Below are 17,506 nucleotides of genomic sequence, written 5' to 3'. Positions count from 1 at the left end.
AAGACTCAATGTTCACTCTCTGGCACTTGAGGAAGAGCTCACTGGCCGCTGGGCTTCCCCGGCTTCGGGGCTTCTCCCCTTGTCGCACTCTCAGTTTGTCTTTTTGTTCTGCCGTGGTGATCATTTCACTTTTGTGGTTTGAGCATTGCAATTTATAGTGTTGTTCACATGTTTATTTGAATGAAATATTTGTCCTTCATGCAAATCTAAATATTTCTTAATTTAAAATTATATTTAAGTGTATGATTTTTATAGAAAATGATGTTTTAAAATACAGTTCCTAAGAAGCCAGAATCTACGGATGATGAAAAAAATATTGGAAACGAAGAGAGTGATTTAGAAGAAGCTTGCATTTTGCCTCATAGTCCAATAAATGTGGACAAGAGACCCATTGCAATTAAATCACCCAAGGTGCAGTATTTTCTGTGATTCTGAGGTTAGCTGAATAGAGTCATAGCACGTAGCAAAGGAATCCCCAAGTCTTGTACCTCTGTACCTGAGCATCTGGAGGGAGGGACGGGTGGTTGTTAGAAATACAGCCCCAGGGATGCTTCATGAACTTGACTTATGATGTCCTGGTCAGAGCTGTAGCTGGAGAAGGGTTTCCTTTTATTTTTGGTACTAGATTGTGTCATTAATTATTCACCATTCATTCCTTAGCTATATTCTTTGTTCCAGAAACAGTGCTGGGCACTATGGTTATTAATATGAACCGTAACTTAATTTTGTATGCCAAGCTAGCCTGTTCCAACATATATTAGTATAGAGATTATAAATTCACTTATAAGTATATTTATGGCATAGTTTTAAAACCATGTATTAGTTACTAAATTTAACATATTTTAACCAATTTAAACCTGTGAGCATTATTTATTATATTTTACTTGAATAACTTTTAGAGCACAGTTTAATATTAAATAGGATAGACTAATGATGAAAACTGTTTTCCTTTGTTAGGACAAATGGCAGCCGCTGTTGAATACTGTTACAGGTGTTCACAAATACAAGTGGTTGAAGCAGAATGTTCAGGGTCTTTATCCGCAGTCCCCTCCTCAGTACAATTGCTGAATTTGCCCTTAAAGAAGAGCCAGTGGATGTGGAAAAAATGAGAAAGTGCCTACTAAAACAGGTAAAATTTGAAGAGAAATGCTCCTGTGCATTGGGTAGTGTATATAACACTTAACTGTATGCATTGATATTTTGCAGTTGGAGAGAGCAGAGGTTCGCCTGGAAGGGATAGATACAATTTTAAAGCAAGAATTTCTTACTTCCATCTGTGCAGTACGTCATGTTTTGTGGATGGCAAAGACTTATTCCTGAGGGAATCGATATAGGGTAAAACGTTATCCTATTTTTTTCATAATTAAGGAAGCTGTGGCAACAAAATGTTGTTCTGTAGTAGTGTAGAAGTCTGGCAGTGTCCCGAGTCAAATTCTTTATCTTTATTTGAAAGGGAACCTCTTACTGATTGTTTAAAGGATGTTGATTTGATCCCCCCTTTTAATCGGATGCTGCTGGAAGTCACCTTTGGCAAGCTGTATGCTTGGGCTGTTCAGGAACATTCGAAATGTTTTGATGGATGCCAATGCCAAATTTAAAGAGCTTGGTGAGTCAACAATTGCATCAATGTTATTTATATTTTGGCTTTACTTAATGTGTTGTGGAAACTTGCAAATGCCAATTTTTTGCTTTTGAGAAGACTTTAATAACTTTGTACTTTGTACTTATATTTCAGCTTTCTCAGATTTTAAACAAAACTTTAAAATTTAGCAGGAGACACAATGTTGAAGTACTCTAGTATAACATTTTTACATTTTGACATTTTTATGTGTATCACCACATACCCTAAAGTGTCTGTGTCCTATATTAATATTATTTCCTAGATAGTTTGAGCATCTACAGAGAGTTGATTGGATTGGTTTTGTGGATGAAAAGCGAGACATAACTTTCATATTTGAAATGGAAGGAATGGAATAGGGCACTGGGGTATTCGGAGAGAGCAACATGCCAAGTCCTGTAGACAGATGGAACGACCTGTGCTTGGAGTGCAGGGGATAGGCTCATCGTGCAGCATGACAGAGCTGCCCACTCTGTGGAAATCCACTGAAAAATAGTCAGATGTTTAAAGTAATCGCCAACGTTTTCTGCATTACGTTTATTCTTGTATCTCGTATCCATGCACAAGAAATGTAAGTAGGTGCCAATGCTTATTAGGTATCCAGCCGGTTCCCCTGCAAACCATTACCAATGAGAACCCGTCAGGACCGAGCCTGGGGACCATCCCACAAGCCTGCTTCCTCCTGGTGATGCTCAGCATGCTCACCCTGCAGCACGGCGCAAACAACCTCGACCTCCTGCTCAATTCCAGCACACTGGCCCTCACGCAGACGGCACTGCGCCTGATTGGTAGGTCTGCACCGGCTTGAGAGCCTTTGGGAAAACATCAAGATTTTGCTTTGATTCCTTTTTTTTTTTTTTTTTTAACTTTTTGTAAATTATGGTAAGATACAAATAGCAGAAAGTGTACCATTTTAACGTCGCAATTCAGCGGTATTAAATACATTCACACTTTTCTAGAGTCATCACCACCGTCTAGTTGTAGAATTTTTTCAGCACTATAAATGCACCCCATTTAGCAATCAGTCCTGATTCCCCTGCCCTCCAGCCTCTGGGAGTCACAAATCTGCTTTCTCTGTCTATGGATTTGCATATCCTGGATATTTTATATAAATGGAATCATACCAGTTGTGGCCTTTGTGTCTGGGTTATTTCATATCAGTACTTTATTTTTATTGCTGAAAAAGATTTCCTTGTATGAATATATAACATTTTGTTTATTCATTTATCTGTTGATGGACATTTGGGTTGGTTTTGCCTTTTGACTTTTGTGAATAGTGCTGCTAAGAACATTTATATACAAATACTTGTTTGAACACTTGTTTCTAGTTCTTTTGATTATACGCCTAGGACTGGAATTACAGGGTCATATGGTACAACTATGTATAACTTACTAAGAAACTACCAAACTTTTCCACAGTGTGATATCATTTTACATTCCCACCACCAGTGGACAGGATTCCGGGGTTCCAGGGTTCCAGTTTCTCTACTTCCCTGCCAACACCAACACTATTTTTTGGGATTTCTTTTTTTTTTTTTTTTTTTTTTTTTGGATTAAGACCATCCTAGTGGGTGTGAAGTGGCATCTCATTGTGATTTTGATCTGCATTTCACTGATGATGAATGATATTGAGCTTCTTTACATGTTTGCGCTTGTTGGCCTTTGTATATCTTCTTTGGAGAAGTGTCTATTCAAGTCCCTTTCTCCTTATTTTTTATTTTATTTTTTTGAGACAGAGTCTCACTGTGTCGCCCAGGCTGGAGTGTAGTGGCACAATCTTGGCTCACTGCAACCTCTACCTCCCGGGTTCAAGTGATTCTCATGCCTCAGCCTCCCAAGTAGCTGGGATTATAGTCACACACCACCACACCTGGCTAATTTTTGTATTTTTAGTAGAGATGGGGTTTCGCCATGTTGGCCAGGCTGGTCTCGAACTCATGACCTCAGGTGATCTGCCCGCCTCGGCCTCCCAAAGTGCTGGGATTACAGGCCTGAGCCACTGCACCCAGCCCCTTTGTCCTTTTTAAATAGGGTTGTTTGTCATCTTTTGTTGTACCAATAAATGCACTATATAAGTGTACCAAACATTTAAAGAAGAATTAACACCGGTCCTCAGACTCTTTAAAAATTTTGTGTATCCTAGACCTTCACAGATCTGTAGACCTTTATCAGATATATAATTTGAGGATATTTTCTCCTGTTCTCTGGATTGTATTTCCTTTGATACAGAAGTTTTTTATTTTGATGAAGTTCAGTTTATCTGTTTTTCTTTTGTCATCTGTGCTTTTGATATCATATCCAAAAAGCCATTTCCAAATGCAAGATTGATGAAGATTATCCTCATGTTTTCTTCTGTAAGTTTTATAGTTTTAGCTCTTATATTTAGATCGTTGGTCCATTTTTAGGTAATTTTTTTTACACCGTGTGAGGTAAGAGTCTAACCTTTTTCTTTTGATTATCTGATTGTTTCCATACCACTTGTTGAGGACTGTTCTTCCCTGAAGTTCTCGGTACCCTTGGCAAAAATCAGTTGGCTGTAGGTATTTAGATTTACTTCTGGACTCTCAATTACATGATCACATTCTATATGTCGATAATTATGTGGGTACCACACTGTTTTGAACATCGTAGTTTTGTACTGTTTTAGCATTGAGAAGTGTGTTTTCTTTCTCAAGATTATTTTGGCTTCTTTGGGTCCCTTGCATTTTCATATGAACATCAAGGCTGGCTTTTCCATATCTGCAAAAAAGACCATTGGGATTTTTGCTAGGGACTGAATCTGTAGATTGTTTTGGGGAATAGTGCCATCTTAGCAATGTTAACATCCATTCTCTGAACGTGGAATGTCTTTCCATTTATTTCTGTCCTCTTTAATTTCTTTCAGCAATATTTTATTGTTTTACAGTTATCAGGGTAGTAATGGCCTCATAGAATGAACTAGGTAGTGTTCCCATGTATTCTGTTTTTAGAAGAGTTTGAGGTGTCAATTTTGCTTTAAATGTTTGGTAGAGTTGACCAGCTAAGCTTTTCTTTGTTGAAAGATATTTGATTACCGATTCAATATCTTCACTGGTTATGGGTCTTCTCAGGTTTTCTATTTCTTCTGGAGTCATTTCGGGTAATTTATGTTTCTAGGAATTTGTTCATTTTATCTAGGCTATTTTATTTGTTGGCATACAGTTGTTCACAGTGTTCTTTTACAATCTTTTTTATTTTTATGTTGGTAGTGCTGTCTCCACTTACATTTCTGATGTTAGTTATTTGAGGACAGAAATAAATGGAAAGTTAGAAAATTGGCTTTGGATTCTGTCCTGTTTTATTTCAGAAACTTTGTGTAGAAGTTGAAAAGAAAATAGTATCTATAACATTACCTTATCTAGAATATGTGTTATACTATATGCTATAGTTCAAACTGATTGCGTCTATAGATACTAATAGGGACAGTACCAGTTCACTTAAATAAGGAAGTCAGTGGGATTTTTAATAAAAGGATTATAGATTAGCATTTTCTTACTCAGTAGCTACTAAAATGAATTGGGCAAAATTTTTTGTATTTTTAGTAGAGACGGTTTCACCGTATTAGCCAGGATGGTCTTGATCTCCTGACCTTGTGATGCACCCACCTTGGCCTCCCAAAGTGCTGGGATTCCAGGCGTGAGCCACCGCACCTGGCCGTAAAATTATTAGTACATATATTGTATATGTGCAATAACCAAAAATGTTTTGAGCGTTACTTATTCATCAAATTTTTATGTAATTGAATATATTGTCAAAAGAAAAGCTAGGTATTTGATTGTAATGGTTTTTTTTTTTTCTGGTAAGATCGTATTAATTAGCCAATAACTTCAGAATGAGTCAGTGGCCCAGGCAGTCTCCTACAGGCTGGCACCCAACTGGGATGTTCCCACATTGACCATGTACAGCTGGCCTCCACCCTGGCTGATTGATACTTACATGGTGCCAGACATTAAGTATCTTGAATATCAGTTCTGGTTTCCCATACATACATACATGTGTGTATGGGAAATATATATCTATTTTGAGATAGGATCTCACTCTGTCACCAGGCTGGAGTGCAGTGATATGATCTCAGTTCACTGCAATCTCTGCCTCCCAGGTTCAAGTGATTCTCCCACCTCAGTCTCCCAAGTAGCTGGGATTACAGGTGTGTGCTACCACACCTGGCTAATTTTTTGCTTTTTTTTTTTTTGTAGAGATGGGGTTTTACCATGTTGCCCAGGCTGGTCTCCCAATTCCTGGGCTCAAGGGATCTGTCCACCTCGGCCTCCCAAAATGCTAGGATTACAGGTGTGAGCTACCATGCCTGGCCCTCATACATATTTTTAAGTAAAAATGTGTCACAAGACATTTCAATATTTTGTGCATATGCTTGCTCACCTGTGCCTGGTATTAGATGAAAGAGTTTTTCACTTTTATTCCAAAATGTGAAATTTGGAACCCTGAAAGTAAATATTTATTAGTATATAATGTGTGAAAAAAGTGATACCTGTCTAGAAGCCAGTCTCTGGTGCCTTTGGGCATCTATCCTAGCTTATAGAAATAGAGCAAAAGCAAACAAAAAGGTGAAAACCCCAAATGCAGAAGAAGCAATTTCTCGGCACCAGGCATCAGACTATCAGCCAAGAAAATCTAACACTGGCCTGTATACTTTTTTGAAGTTGCAAGAATTGGAGCGTTTTGGATGCTGTAGATTAAACTTCTAACCTGCTGGGTGTGGTGGCTCCTACCTATAATCCCAGCACTTTAGGAGGCTGAGCAGGGAGGATCACTGGAGCCCAGGAGTTCAAGAGGAGCCTTGACGATATAGTCTCTACAAAAAATGCAAAAATTAGTTGGGCATGGTGGTGCATACCTATAGTCCCAGCTATTCGGGAGGCTGAGGTGGAAGGATTGCTTGAGCCTGGGAGGTTGAAGCTACAGTGAACTGGGATTATGCCACTGCATTCCAGCCTGAGTGACAGAGCATGACCCTGTCTCAAAAAAAACAAAAAATAAATAAACTCCTAACCTGTCGAGGGCAAGTCATTAAATAGATGAGCAAGGTGGAAGGAGCAAGTCCTCTAGGAAGGAAAGGAGACGAGAACTTTCAGCCCAGCTGGCCGATGATCGGGTGCTTCTGGCTGGTGTCCTGGGCAGAGGGTATAAAGGAAGAGAGAAGCATTAGGACATGTGTTTGTATTAAAGTACCTCCATGGTCATGTGGCCACATACTGTTTTATTTTCTGTGGGAAAATAATTGGCCAAACAGATGTCTAGATTTAGGGACACTGCTGCAAGGCCAGGCCCAGCGTTGCTCCTGGGGAGGTTTCTTGTGTCTCTGCAGTGCCATTTGTGGTAGCTGCGCATCTGTTTCCATGGCTTGGAATGATTCCCACATGTTCAAGTTGGTATTTAAGATGAAAGAGAATGTAGTGTATCATCGTTTTCCATCAAAAATAAGAGCTGAAATTAAGTGCTGGTATTAACAGGTAGCATGGTGGTATCTAGAAAATTTGACCCTCCAGAGCACTTACTCCTGTACATGCTTGAGGTTGTATTCTATTAAAGCAAAATTTTAAGAGTTTCTGAAAGTAACCATAAAATTTTGAATGCTTGAGGTTGCTTTTCTTTTTATTTTTTAAATGTTTTATGCTGAATAACCTCTATTTTCTTTCTTTTCTTTTCTTTTTTTTTTTTTTTTTTTTTTTTTTTTTTTTTTTTTGTTTGGTTAGCCTCATTAGAAAGAAGTCTGCTGGGCTGGAATCGGCAGCTGCGATAAGAACCAAAGTGTTTGTGTGGGGTCTGAATGACAAGGACCAGCTGGGCGGGCTGAAAGGCTCCAAGGTACAGCCTGCTCCCTGGGACCCAGCAGGGCGGAGCACTGGGCAGCAGCCACACCTCGTGAAGTTTTTATAATAACTTTACGCTCTATATGTTGTACTGTTTCTTTACACGAACTAAAAGACATTACCAAATTACCCCTCAGAAGCGTCTCTCCTTGGAAAATTTCACTTTAGATATAATTGTCTTATTGCAGTCTTGTAAACTAGAAAATAAACTTTTGAAAAGATTTCACAAGTGCATAGACGAAAATTACAGACTATCAATAGATGTATCTTGCCTTCCCTACAATAAACATTTTTGACTATCATGAACAAAATAATGTGTAAAAAAGCCGTAGTGGCACACAGATGAGCAAGCTGTGGTCTCTGTCCTCCAGGTGCTTCGTGCCTGAGATTCTTCAGGGTAAAGTAGCTTGCACAGAGAGAGAAGGCTTTGTGAGCACAGAGAAACAAGCAGAATGCACATGTGTGTGCATACACACTTGCCTTATTCTTTGCAGGGTTTGTTGTGGGTGGAGAGCACCATGATTTCATTTACCTTGTCAGTAAACCATGAAGCATGTACGGGAAGCCGTGCTACAGCCTCTGTGTTCGCAACATCCTTCATCCCCTAGGTACTGGGATGAAAGGTTAATTTGTATTTTGAATTGCTTAGAAGAAAAAGACCATATTTTGAAAAAGAATAGGCGTAAGAAATGATGCATTTAAACTGGAGTTGAATTCGGCGTTCCTTATATTACTTAGTGTCTCCTGGCTGAGGAGCCACAAAGCAAATTCCTCTAAATTTTATTGCCCAGAGGCACTCTCTGTGTTCACATGAACTTAGGCTTCCTGTTACTTTCTGTGAGACATCGCATCATACATTTTCCTTATTGCCTGCCCTGTTGAGAAGCTGAGAAATAAAGTTAGAACTCATTCATTTGAACTCTTTCCTTTCAAGGTGCAATAATTTTTATCTGTATTGGAGCAGCCTTGAATTGGATTTGTGTTTCAATGCCCCTGAGCTTGGTTTGGGAAGCGGACAGTGGACAGTGAGCTGTGGGTGTCTCAGCTGTGGGAGTGCAGGGCTGTCCAGGGCTCCCTGAGGTGCAGGCCATTGGTGGGAGCCTATGACCTTGCTCACTGCCCTACATGGAGTTTTCACTTCAAGGACGGAGTCATCTTTCCACGGTTGTGATGAAAATCCTTTCTTCCACTGCAGTAGTGACTGTTTCACCCATGGAATCATAAAGGGTTTTTTAGACAAAGGGCCTTAGGAATTTTAAATTAAATTACATCCATCTTGGGCTGAGACGATGGGGTTTTCTAAGTCTCAGGATACAAAATTAATGTGCAAAAAATCACAAGCATTCTTATATACCAGTAACAGACAAGCAGAGAGCCAAGTCAGGAATGAACTTCCATTCACAATTGCTTCAAAGAGAATAAAATACCTAGGAATCCAACTTACAAGGGATGTAAAGGACCTCTTCAAGGAGAACTACAAACCACTGCTCAGTGAAATAAAAGAGGACACAAACAAATGGAAGAACATACCATGCTCATGGATAGGAAGAATCAATATCGTGAAAATGGCCATACTGCCCAAGGTTATTTATAGATTCAATGCCATCCCCATCAAGCTACCAATGAGTTTCTTCACAGAATTGGAAAAAACTGCTTTAAAGTTCATATGGAACCAAAAAAGAGCCCGCATTGCCGAGACAATCCTAAGTCAAAAGGACAAAGCTGGAGGCGTCACGCTACCTGACTTCAAACTATACTACAAGGCTACAGTAACCAAAACAGCATGGTACTGGTACCAAAACAGAGCTATAGACCAATGGAACAGAACAGAGTCCTCAGAAATAATACCACACATCTACAGCCATCTGATCTTTGACAAACCTGAGAGAAACAAGAAATGGGGAAAGGATTCCCTATTTAATAAATGGTGCTGGGAAAATTGGCTAGCCATAAGTAGAAAGCTGAAACTGGATCCTTTCCTTACTCCTTATATGAAGATTAATTCAAGATGGATTAGAGACTTAAATGTTAGACCTAATACCATAAAAACCCTAGAAGAAAATCTAGGTAGTACCATTCAGGACATAGGCATGGGCAAGGACTTCATGTCTAAAACACCAAAAGCAACGGCAGCAAAAGCCAAAATTGACAAATGAGATCTAATTAAACTAAAGAGCTTCTGCACAGCAAAAGAAACTACCATCAGAGTGAACAGGCAACCTACAGAATGGGAGAAAATTTTTGCAATCTACTCATCTGACAAAGGGCTAATATCCAGAATCTACAAAGAACTCAAACAAATATACAAGAAAAAAACAACCCCATCCAAAAGTGGGGAAAGGATATGAACAGACATTTCTCAAAAGAAGACATTCATACAGCCAACAGACACATGAAAAAATGCTCATCATCACTCGCCATCAGAGGAATGCAAATCAAAACCACAATGAGATACCATCTCACACCAGCTAGAATGGCAATCATTAAAAAATCAGGAAACAACAGTTGTTGGAGAGGATGTGGAGAAATAGGAACACTTTTACACTGTTGGTGGGATTGTAAACTAGTTCAACCATTATGGAAAACAGTATGGCAATTCCTCAAGGATCTAGAACTAGATGTACCATATGACCCAGCCATCCCACTACTGGGTATATACCCAAAGGATTATAAATCATTCTACTACAAAGACACATGCACACGTGTGTTTATTGCGGCACTATTCACAATAGCAAAGACTTGGAATCAACCCAAATGTCCATCTGTGACAGACTGGATTAAGAAAATGTGGCACATATACACCATGGAATACTATGCAGCCATAAAAAAGGATGAGTTTGCGTCCTTTGTAGGGACATGGATGCAGCTGGAAACCATCATTCTTAGCAAACTATCACAAGAAGAGAAAACCAAACACCGCATGTTCTCACTCATAGGTGGGAACTGAACAATGAAATCACTTGGACTCGGGAAGGGGAACATCACACACCGGGGCCTATCATGGGCAGGGGGGAGGGGGGAGGGATTGCATTGGGGAGTTATACATGATATAAATGATGAATTGATGGGTGCTGACGAGTTGATGGGTGCAGCACACCAACATGGCACAAATATACATATGTAACAAGCCTGCACGTTATGCACATGTACCCTAGAACTTAAAAGTATAATAAAAAAAAATATATCCATGTAAAAAAAAAATTACATCCATCTACAATGGGAAATTTAAGTATATAATTTCTTAGAGATGTCAGAGTCAGAATCAGAGAATGAGCAGGACATGACTTGAAATAAGGTATAGTCTACAGGTGTGTGTTTTTATCTTTATATTATATGCATAGTCATCCCTCAGTATCCATGGGGGATTTGTTCCGGGACTTCCTGTGGATACCAAGATCTGTGGATGCTCAAGTCCCTGATAGAAAACAGTGTAGTGTTTGCATATAACCTATGCACACCCTCCCAAATACTGTATATCATCTTCAGGTTACCCAGAATACCTAATACAATGTAAATGGTATGTCAATAGTTGTTATATTACATTGTTAAGGGAATAATGGCAACAAAAATATCTGTACATATTCAGTATAGGTACAATAAAAAATCTTTTCAGTCCATGGGTGGTTGAATTCATGGATATGGAACCTATGGATACAGAGGACCAACCGTATTTTATTTTTTACCTTCTATTATGGAAATGTTCAGATGTACCCAAATAGAGTGAATAACACGAACCCTTATGTCCCTGGTACCAGCTTCCGTAGTTACCAGCAGCTGCCTACGTTTTTCTGTCTCTGTCCTCTCATTCCCCCAACTGTGGTTTAAAGTAAATCACAGTGTATCATTTCATTTTTAAAACACTCTAGTGTGAATCTCCAAGGGATAAGCAACGCCTTTGGTTAATGTAACCATACATAGTAGTAGTACAGTCATGCGTTACTTAATGATGAGGATACATTCTGAGAAAGTTTTGGTAGGGTGATTTTGTCATTGTTGGAAAATGATAGAGTGTACTTAACACAAACGTAGATGGTGTAGCTTACTATGCACTCAAGCTATATGGTATAGCCTGTTGCTCCTCCTAGTACAGTTACAACATGTAACTGTACTGAATATGGTAGGCAGTTGTAACTCAATGGCATTTGTGTATTTAAACATAGAAAAGGTACAGTAAAAATACAGTGTAAAAGATTAAACATGGAACACCTGCATAGGGTACTTAACCATGAATAATGGAGTTTGCAGGACTGGAAGTTGCTCTGGGTGAGTCAGTGCACATTACTATAGACTTTAGAAGCACTATATGCTTTAGGCTACTCTATAAAAAATATTTTTCCTTCTTTAATAATAAATTATTTGTAACTTGTGAACTTTTCACTTTTTAAAAAACTTTTTGACTCTTATGATAATACTTAGCTTAAAACACAAACACAGCTCTGTGCAAAATGTTTTCTTTACATTCTTCTTTTTAAACTTTTTCGTTAAAAACTGAGACTTAAACACATACATTAGCTTACCTAGGATCATAGTGTTACTTCTCTTTCACCGCCACAAAGGAGCTAGCTGTCCTTTCCTGTGACGGCAGTGCTTTCTGGAATCCCTCCTGAAGTACCAGCTATAGGCTGTTTTACAGTTAGCTTAAAAAAAAAAAAAGTAGAAGGAATACACTCTAAAAGAATGATAGAAAGTATTGCATAGTGAATATATAGGCCAGTAGCAGTTGTCTGTTATCATTATGAGGTATTAGGAATTGTTGATATGTAGCTGGCAGCACAGAGGCTTGTTGACACAGCATCACCACAGACACATGAGGAACTGGTTGGACTGTGATGTTGTTATGGCCAGGACGCCACTAGGCAGTAAGGATTTTTCAGCTCTATTATGATCTACTGGGACTGTCATCGTATATGTAGCCTGTGGTTGAGTGAAATGTTATGCAGTGCATGACTGTAATTCCTTGTATCATATAATAAGGTAACATAATTTTAAACATGCAAGTAAAATTTTTTTTTCCTTAAAAATATTCTGTTCTAGATAAAGGTTCCTTCGTTCTCTGAGACACTGTCTGCTTTGAATGTGGTACAGGTGGCTGGTGGTTCTAAAAGTTTGTTTGCAGGTATGATTATTCTAATATTAAAAAATTTTTAAATTATGCTTGGCACCAAAAAACAGAAAAGTTTTTAATGTTGTGAAAAGTGAGTCCTCTCCTGGCTGTCGTTCCTTGCAGTGACTGTGGAAGGGAAGGTGTACGCCTGTGGAGAAGCCACGAATGGCCTGCTGGGGCTGGGCATTTCCAGCGGGACGGTGCCCATCCCACGGCAGACCACAGCTCTCAGCAGCTACGTGGTGAAGAAGGTGGCTGTTCACTCAGGTACAAACCAAGCACCAGCAGGCCTCTGTGGATCACCCTGTTGCTCCTGCTCCATTGTTAACCAAAGCCCTAATTGGTGTCCTTACATTCTTTCTTAAGTTTTTACTTAGTAGGAATAAAAATTGGATAATGTAAATCTCTAGGTGGTCTAGAATTTAGTTATTGCTGCCAAATCAAGTTCTTTGCCTAAAAGCAGGCTGTTTTTCTGAAAAAGAGTCTATAACTTACTTCAGATTCCCAAAAGTATCTATGAACCCAAGTAATGAGAAAGATCCTTTAAAAAAAAACAGACCACTCTTTCAGTGTAGGGAGTGTTTATTTTGGAAACACTGTGCTAGGCCTCTGAGGAACGGAACTGAATTAGACACTAAGTTCTAATTCAGTTCATACCTTTGCTGAACAGGGCTCAGTGTCACCCGCGTAACAGGAAATCCAAATGATAGTGGCTTAAGCAATGCAGAGTTTTACTTTTCTCGTTTGTAAAAGTCCAGAGGTGGGGTCAGAGTCCATCCAGCAGGGCTGTGTCTATGAGGAGTGCTGGTCCTTTGTGTCCCCCTTTGTGGGAAGATAGTCTTAGACTAGCTCTGGCCTGCAGAGTCCAGGGCCAGGCCTGGCAGAAGAGGCAAGCGCCACACAGTGTGCCCTCCTACCCATGCAGCCGTCTCTCCAGAGCCCCTCCGAAGCCCCACTCATTTCACTCACCATCTCCTGGGGGTAGAGGAGGCTGGGAAGTGGTGCTTAGCTGAGCACATTAACATGGGGGTTCTGGGCCGGGCGCGGTGGCTCAAGCCTGTAATCCCAGCACTTTGGGAGGCCGAGACGGGTGGATCACGAGGTCAGGAGTTCGAGACCATCCTGGCTAACATGGTGAAACCCCGTCTCTACTAAAAATACAAAAAACTAGCCGGGCGAGGTGGCGGGCGCCTGTAGTCCCAGCTCCTCCGGAGGCTGAGGCAGGAGAATGGCGTAAACTCAGGAGGCGGAGCTTGCAGTGAGCTGAGATCCGGCCACTGCACTCCAGCCTGGGCGACAGAGCGAGACTCCGTCTCAAAAAAAAAAAAAAAAAAAAAAAAAAAAAAAAAAAAAACATGGGGGTTCTGTTGGTAAGGAAGGGAGAATGAGCGCTGGGGGATTACAAACACGGTCTGCTGTGATGTTCTCAAAGCCCAGGAGGTGGCAGGAACTCACTGTGTAGGAGTGGTCATGCCTTTAATCCTGAGGCAGGTTGTATGGACTTTGAGAACATTCCATGCTGGGGAAAAAGCATCAGTTGGCGTGTTTTGGGAAGAGTGAGTATAATGCTAATGCAAATGATTGAATAATTTCACTGTTGAGGTACAGTTCTCAAAAGCTTAAATTGACACTATTTTTACGTTTTGTCTAATCACAAATTATTTTTACTTTTTTCATCTAAATTTTGATTTTTCATATATTTAACATAATAGGAACCCTATTAATAATCAGTATTATTTTGCCTCTTTGCAAATTCTTTCTAGAGTTAAATTTGTAGTTTAGTAAAAATTCACTTATTTGACACATATGTCCCAGAAAGCTTTCCTGCTAACTCCGCTGTTGATCCTGTTGAGTTACTCATTTATTCAGCTCACACTCATTGAGTGTGTGCTACATGCCAGGCAAAATAGGGAGCTATGCTGTGGGCTCTCAGTACCTCGCCCTTCGGCAATCCGCACATCTGTGCATGTTGCAGGTGACCGGCACGCCACGGCTTTAACTGTCGATGGAGAAGTGTTTTCGTGGGGCGAAGGTGACGACGGAAAACTTGGACACTTCAGCAGAATGTAAGGGTACTTTCTTTAGTCTCATTTGCTAATAAGAAACTGTTATGGATACTCTTGAAAGGTATTTTGCAGAAAATTAGACTAGATTATGGAAATGGATCTTAAACAATTTTTTTTTTTAACACGGTTGTTTGTGTTTTGGTCTCATCGGTTCTGCTTTAAGGTTTGATAGTTGATCTGTGTATCTTGTGTTGACTACATATGGATCAGTATAGATGTCTTTTTTCCTTCGTCTCTAAGAAGGGACGGATTGACTGTAGGGAGCTGATTTCTTCTTGTTGTAGGAACTGTGACAAGCCAAGGCTGATCGAGGCCCTGAAAACCAAGCCAATCCAGGATATCGCCTGTGGGAGCTCCCACAGCGTGGCCCTCACATCCAGTGGAGAACTGTACACCTGGGGCCTCGGCGAGTATGGCCGGCTGGGACATGGGGATAATACGACCCAGCTAAAGCCCAAAATGGTGATTATACGCATTTTTGTTGCTTACAGAAAGCTTACCATCTGAAGATTTCAAGAGAAACTAAGCTTCGAATCTAGGAAAGTTCATAAAGATGTGTGCATGGTTGGCTTTGTCTTTGGGAAATTCACTTGCTTTCTCCGTGCCTGTGCTTGATTCTGTTTTTAAATTTGTAATTGAGTAGGTGAAAGTCGTTCTCGGTCACAGAGTAATCCAGGTTGCATGTGGGAGTAGAGACGCACAGACCCTGGCTCTGACCGATGAAGGTGAGTGCCTGGCATGATTCTGTGCTCCTGGGTGGGTAAGAATGATATGAAACGTTGGCCTGAAGTATATGTATATTCTTAAACCTAGGTTTGGTATTTTCCTGGGGTGATGGTGACTTTGGAAAATTGGGCCGAGGCGGAAGTGAAGGCTGTAACATTCCCCAGAACATTGAGAGACAATGGACAGGGGGTGTGCCAGATTGAGTGTGGAGCTCAGTTCTCCCTGGCGCTCACCAAGTCTGGAGTGGTGTGGACATGGTACGTAAACATCCTCCCTGTCATAGTGTGCGCGCTTGTGCAGGTGCATGCAGGGAACCTGGGCCTCACCCCAGGCCAACCCCGGCGTGATTGTGACCTGTCAGATTGTTGTTACTTATGCATGCATCTTTGTCCTTTAAAGGATATTGAGTTGGGATTAGTGACAATAGTACAAGAAGAAATTTCCCATTGTAACTGGGTCATTTTGAAAATACTAGAAAAATTTTAGGCCACTTACCTTTCCTGTTTGGGTGAGATTTATAGGAAAGATTTCTTCTGCTGAAGCCTAAGGATAAAATGAGAGCAAAATAACCTTCTGAATCCTTTGATCCTGAAAAAGTTAACATGTATTTCTTGTAAAAGCTTATTTTATTAATGTGCAAAAGAGCAGGTGCCCAGACTGGCCTTGAATGGTGTGTCAGGCCTTAGTGCCAGTGTCATGACCAGAGGCAGCTTGAGAAAGGTGTATACCAGATAGGACTTTGGATAGGTGTTTGCAGTAGTGTGTCTTATTTTCAGTCTCTTTATATGAAAACTTACAACAGTAACTTAAATATCGTAAAACATGTGTTAAAGTATTAAGGTTTTTCCCAGCTGACTTAATAAGTTAATTTGAATTAATGGTGTATGATTTGAATGTAAGTTCAGAGACCCTGAGTACCGTGTGTGCTGTCATTGAGCTGGCTGCGAAAGATGTGAGACTGAGTGTTTTCTTGTGTAGCATTGTCAGACCATAACGTATTGTAACACTCCACCATTGGCCTTCTCCCCGGGGAAAGGGGGATTACTTCAGGTTGGGCCATGGCTCTGACGTGCACGTGCGGAAACCGCAAGTGGTGGAAGGGCTGAGAGGGAAGAAGATCGTGCATGTGGCTGTCGGGGCCCTGCACTGCCTGGCGGTCACGGACTCGGGGCAGGTAAGGCTGCAGGTGGCCTGGGGGTGGCGTGCCATCCTGACTTGGGGGACTTGGGGGTCACGACATGGTGCTCGTCCTGTTGAAGTCGCAGCTGTTGATGAAATCAGCCGAGTCTTAACTGCTTGAAGAACCATGAGGGCAGGACGCGTCCCTTTTGCCCACTGGTGTATCTGCCTGCTCGGGGTTGGGGGGCGGGGTCCTCAGAAAAGGCACGTTCCCATTCTGAAGTCTGTGTGAAAAGTGTGTGGAAAGATTGTTATTCTTGAAGATGCTCCTACAGCAAGGTATTAGCAAGACTTTCCTTTAGAGAATTGCTAACTGGCGAGGAGGGATCCATGCCTCATTTTAGAGACAGAGCTACTGCCTGACAAGTGTTACTGTATCTTCTGCTTGTAGGAGCATATGCTATGACTGGCTTGTGGATATTCACTTTTAAATTTTATTTATGAAAGCAAAATTACCATTACTGTTTTTGAGTCAAAATGAATTATACTTTATAGTTCTACAAGGCCAAGAAGAACTTACTTGAAAAATGAGCATATTGTTTTTGGTCATTTTTCTTTGCAAAATACAAGGGAAAAAAATTATTGCACTTAGTTGAAGAGAGGAGCTTCTGTGTGTCTTGCAACAAAACAGAATTGGATTAATATTAAGAAAATACTCCTTTTATAGGTATTATCCAGCGTTTTCATGGTTAGATTTTCTTCAGAGTTGTCGTACACTGATGCCATTTTGTAAGATCGTGAAATGGTTTGTTTTCACCTTTAAGAACTCAATTCTTTCAATTACCGTGGCATACACGTTAAGCATTTTGAAGTAAAAATTACATTAAAGAAAATGTCCTGAAATGTTGAAAAATTATAAGTATTTTCCCCCCTCGTAAACAGGTGTATGCTTGGGGTGACAATGACCATGGCCAGCAGGGCAATGGCACGACCACGGTTAACAGGAAGCCCACACTCGTGCAAG

General features: G+C 40.5%; 1 protein-coding gene and 1 long non-coding RNA gene across 2 annotated transcripts; both read left to right on the top strand.

Annotated features, from left to right (window-relative positions):
* Positions 1–1,044: 1,044 nt before the first annotated feature.
* On the top strand, positions 1,045–1,556 carry LOC115896079. The gene is made up of 3 exons (XR_004056065.1): positions 1,045–1,129; positions 1,207–1,335; positions 1,454–1,556. It is a non-coding gene; the product is annotated as an uncharacterized LOC115896079 (long non-coding RNA).
* Positions 1,557–1,575: 19 nt separating this feature from the next.
* Positions 1,576–16,535, top strand: LOC104681385 (E3 ubiquitin-protein ligase HERC2-like). The gene is made up of 10 exons (XM_030926530.1): positions 1,576–1,606; positions 2,253–2,406; positions 7,351–7,462; positions 12,502–12,583; positions 12,695–12,838; positions 14,547–14,637; positions 14,922–15,099; positions 15,281–15,362; positions 15,451–15,620; positions 16,400–16,535. The coding sequence occupies exons 1-9, from the start codon at positions 1,576–1,578 to the stop codon at positions 15,564–15,566; spliced, it is 990 nt and encodes a 329-aa protein (XP_030782390.1). The 3' UTR covers positions 15,567–15,620; positions 16,400–16,535.
* Positions 16,536–17,506: the final 971 nt, after the last annotated feature.

Source organism: Rhinopithecus roxellana, unplaced genomic scaffold, assembly GCF_007565055.1.
Source record: "Rhinopithecus roxellana isolate Shanxi Qingling unplaced genomic scaffold, ASM756505v1 contig4799, whole genome shotgun sequence".
NCBI lineage: Eukaryota > Metazoa > Chordata > Mammalia > Primates > Cercopithecidae > Rhinopithecus > Rhinopithecus roxellana.
This window is presented reverse-complemented; position numbering and strand designations above follow the sequence as displayed.

What these genes read in the sequence shown, in the direction of transcription:
- LOC104681385 (XM_030926530.1), top strand. Translation starts at nt 1,576, where the DNA reads ATGGATGCCAATGCCAAATTTAAAGAGCTTG. An exon ending in GAAGGTGGCTGTTCACTCAG is followed by an intron (nt 12,839 to 14,546) that starts GTACAAACCAAG and finishes TGCATGTTGCAG; the next exon opens with GTGACCGGCACGCCACGGCT. An exon ending in CCTGGCTCTGACCGATGAAG is followed by an intron (nt 15,363 to 15,450) that starts GTGAGTGCCTGG and finishes TCTTAAACCTAG; the next exon opens with GTTTGGTATTTTCCTGGGGT.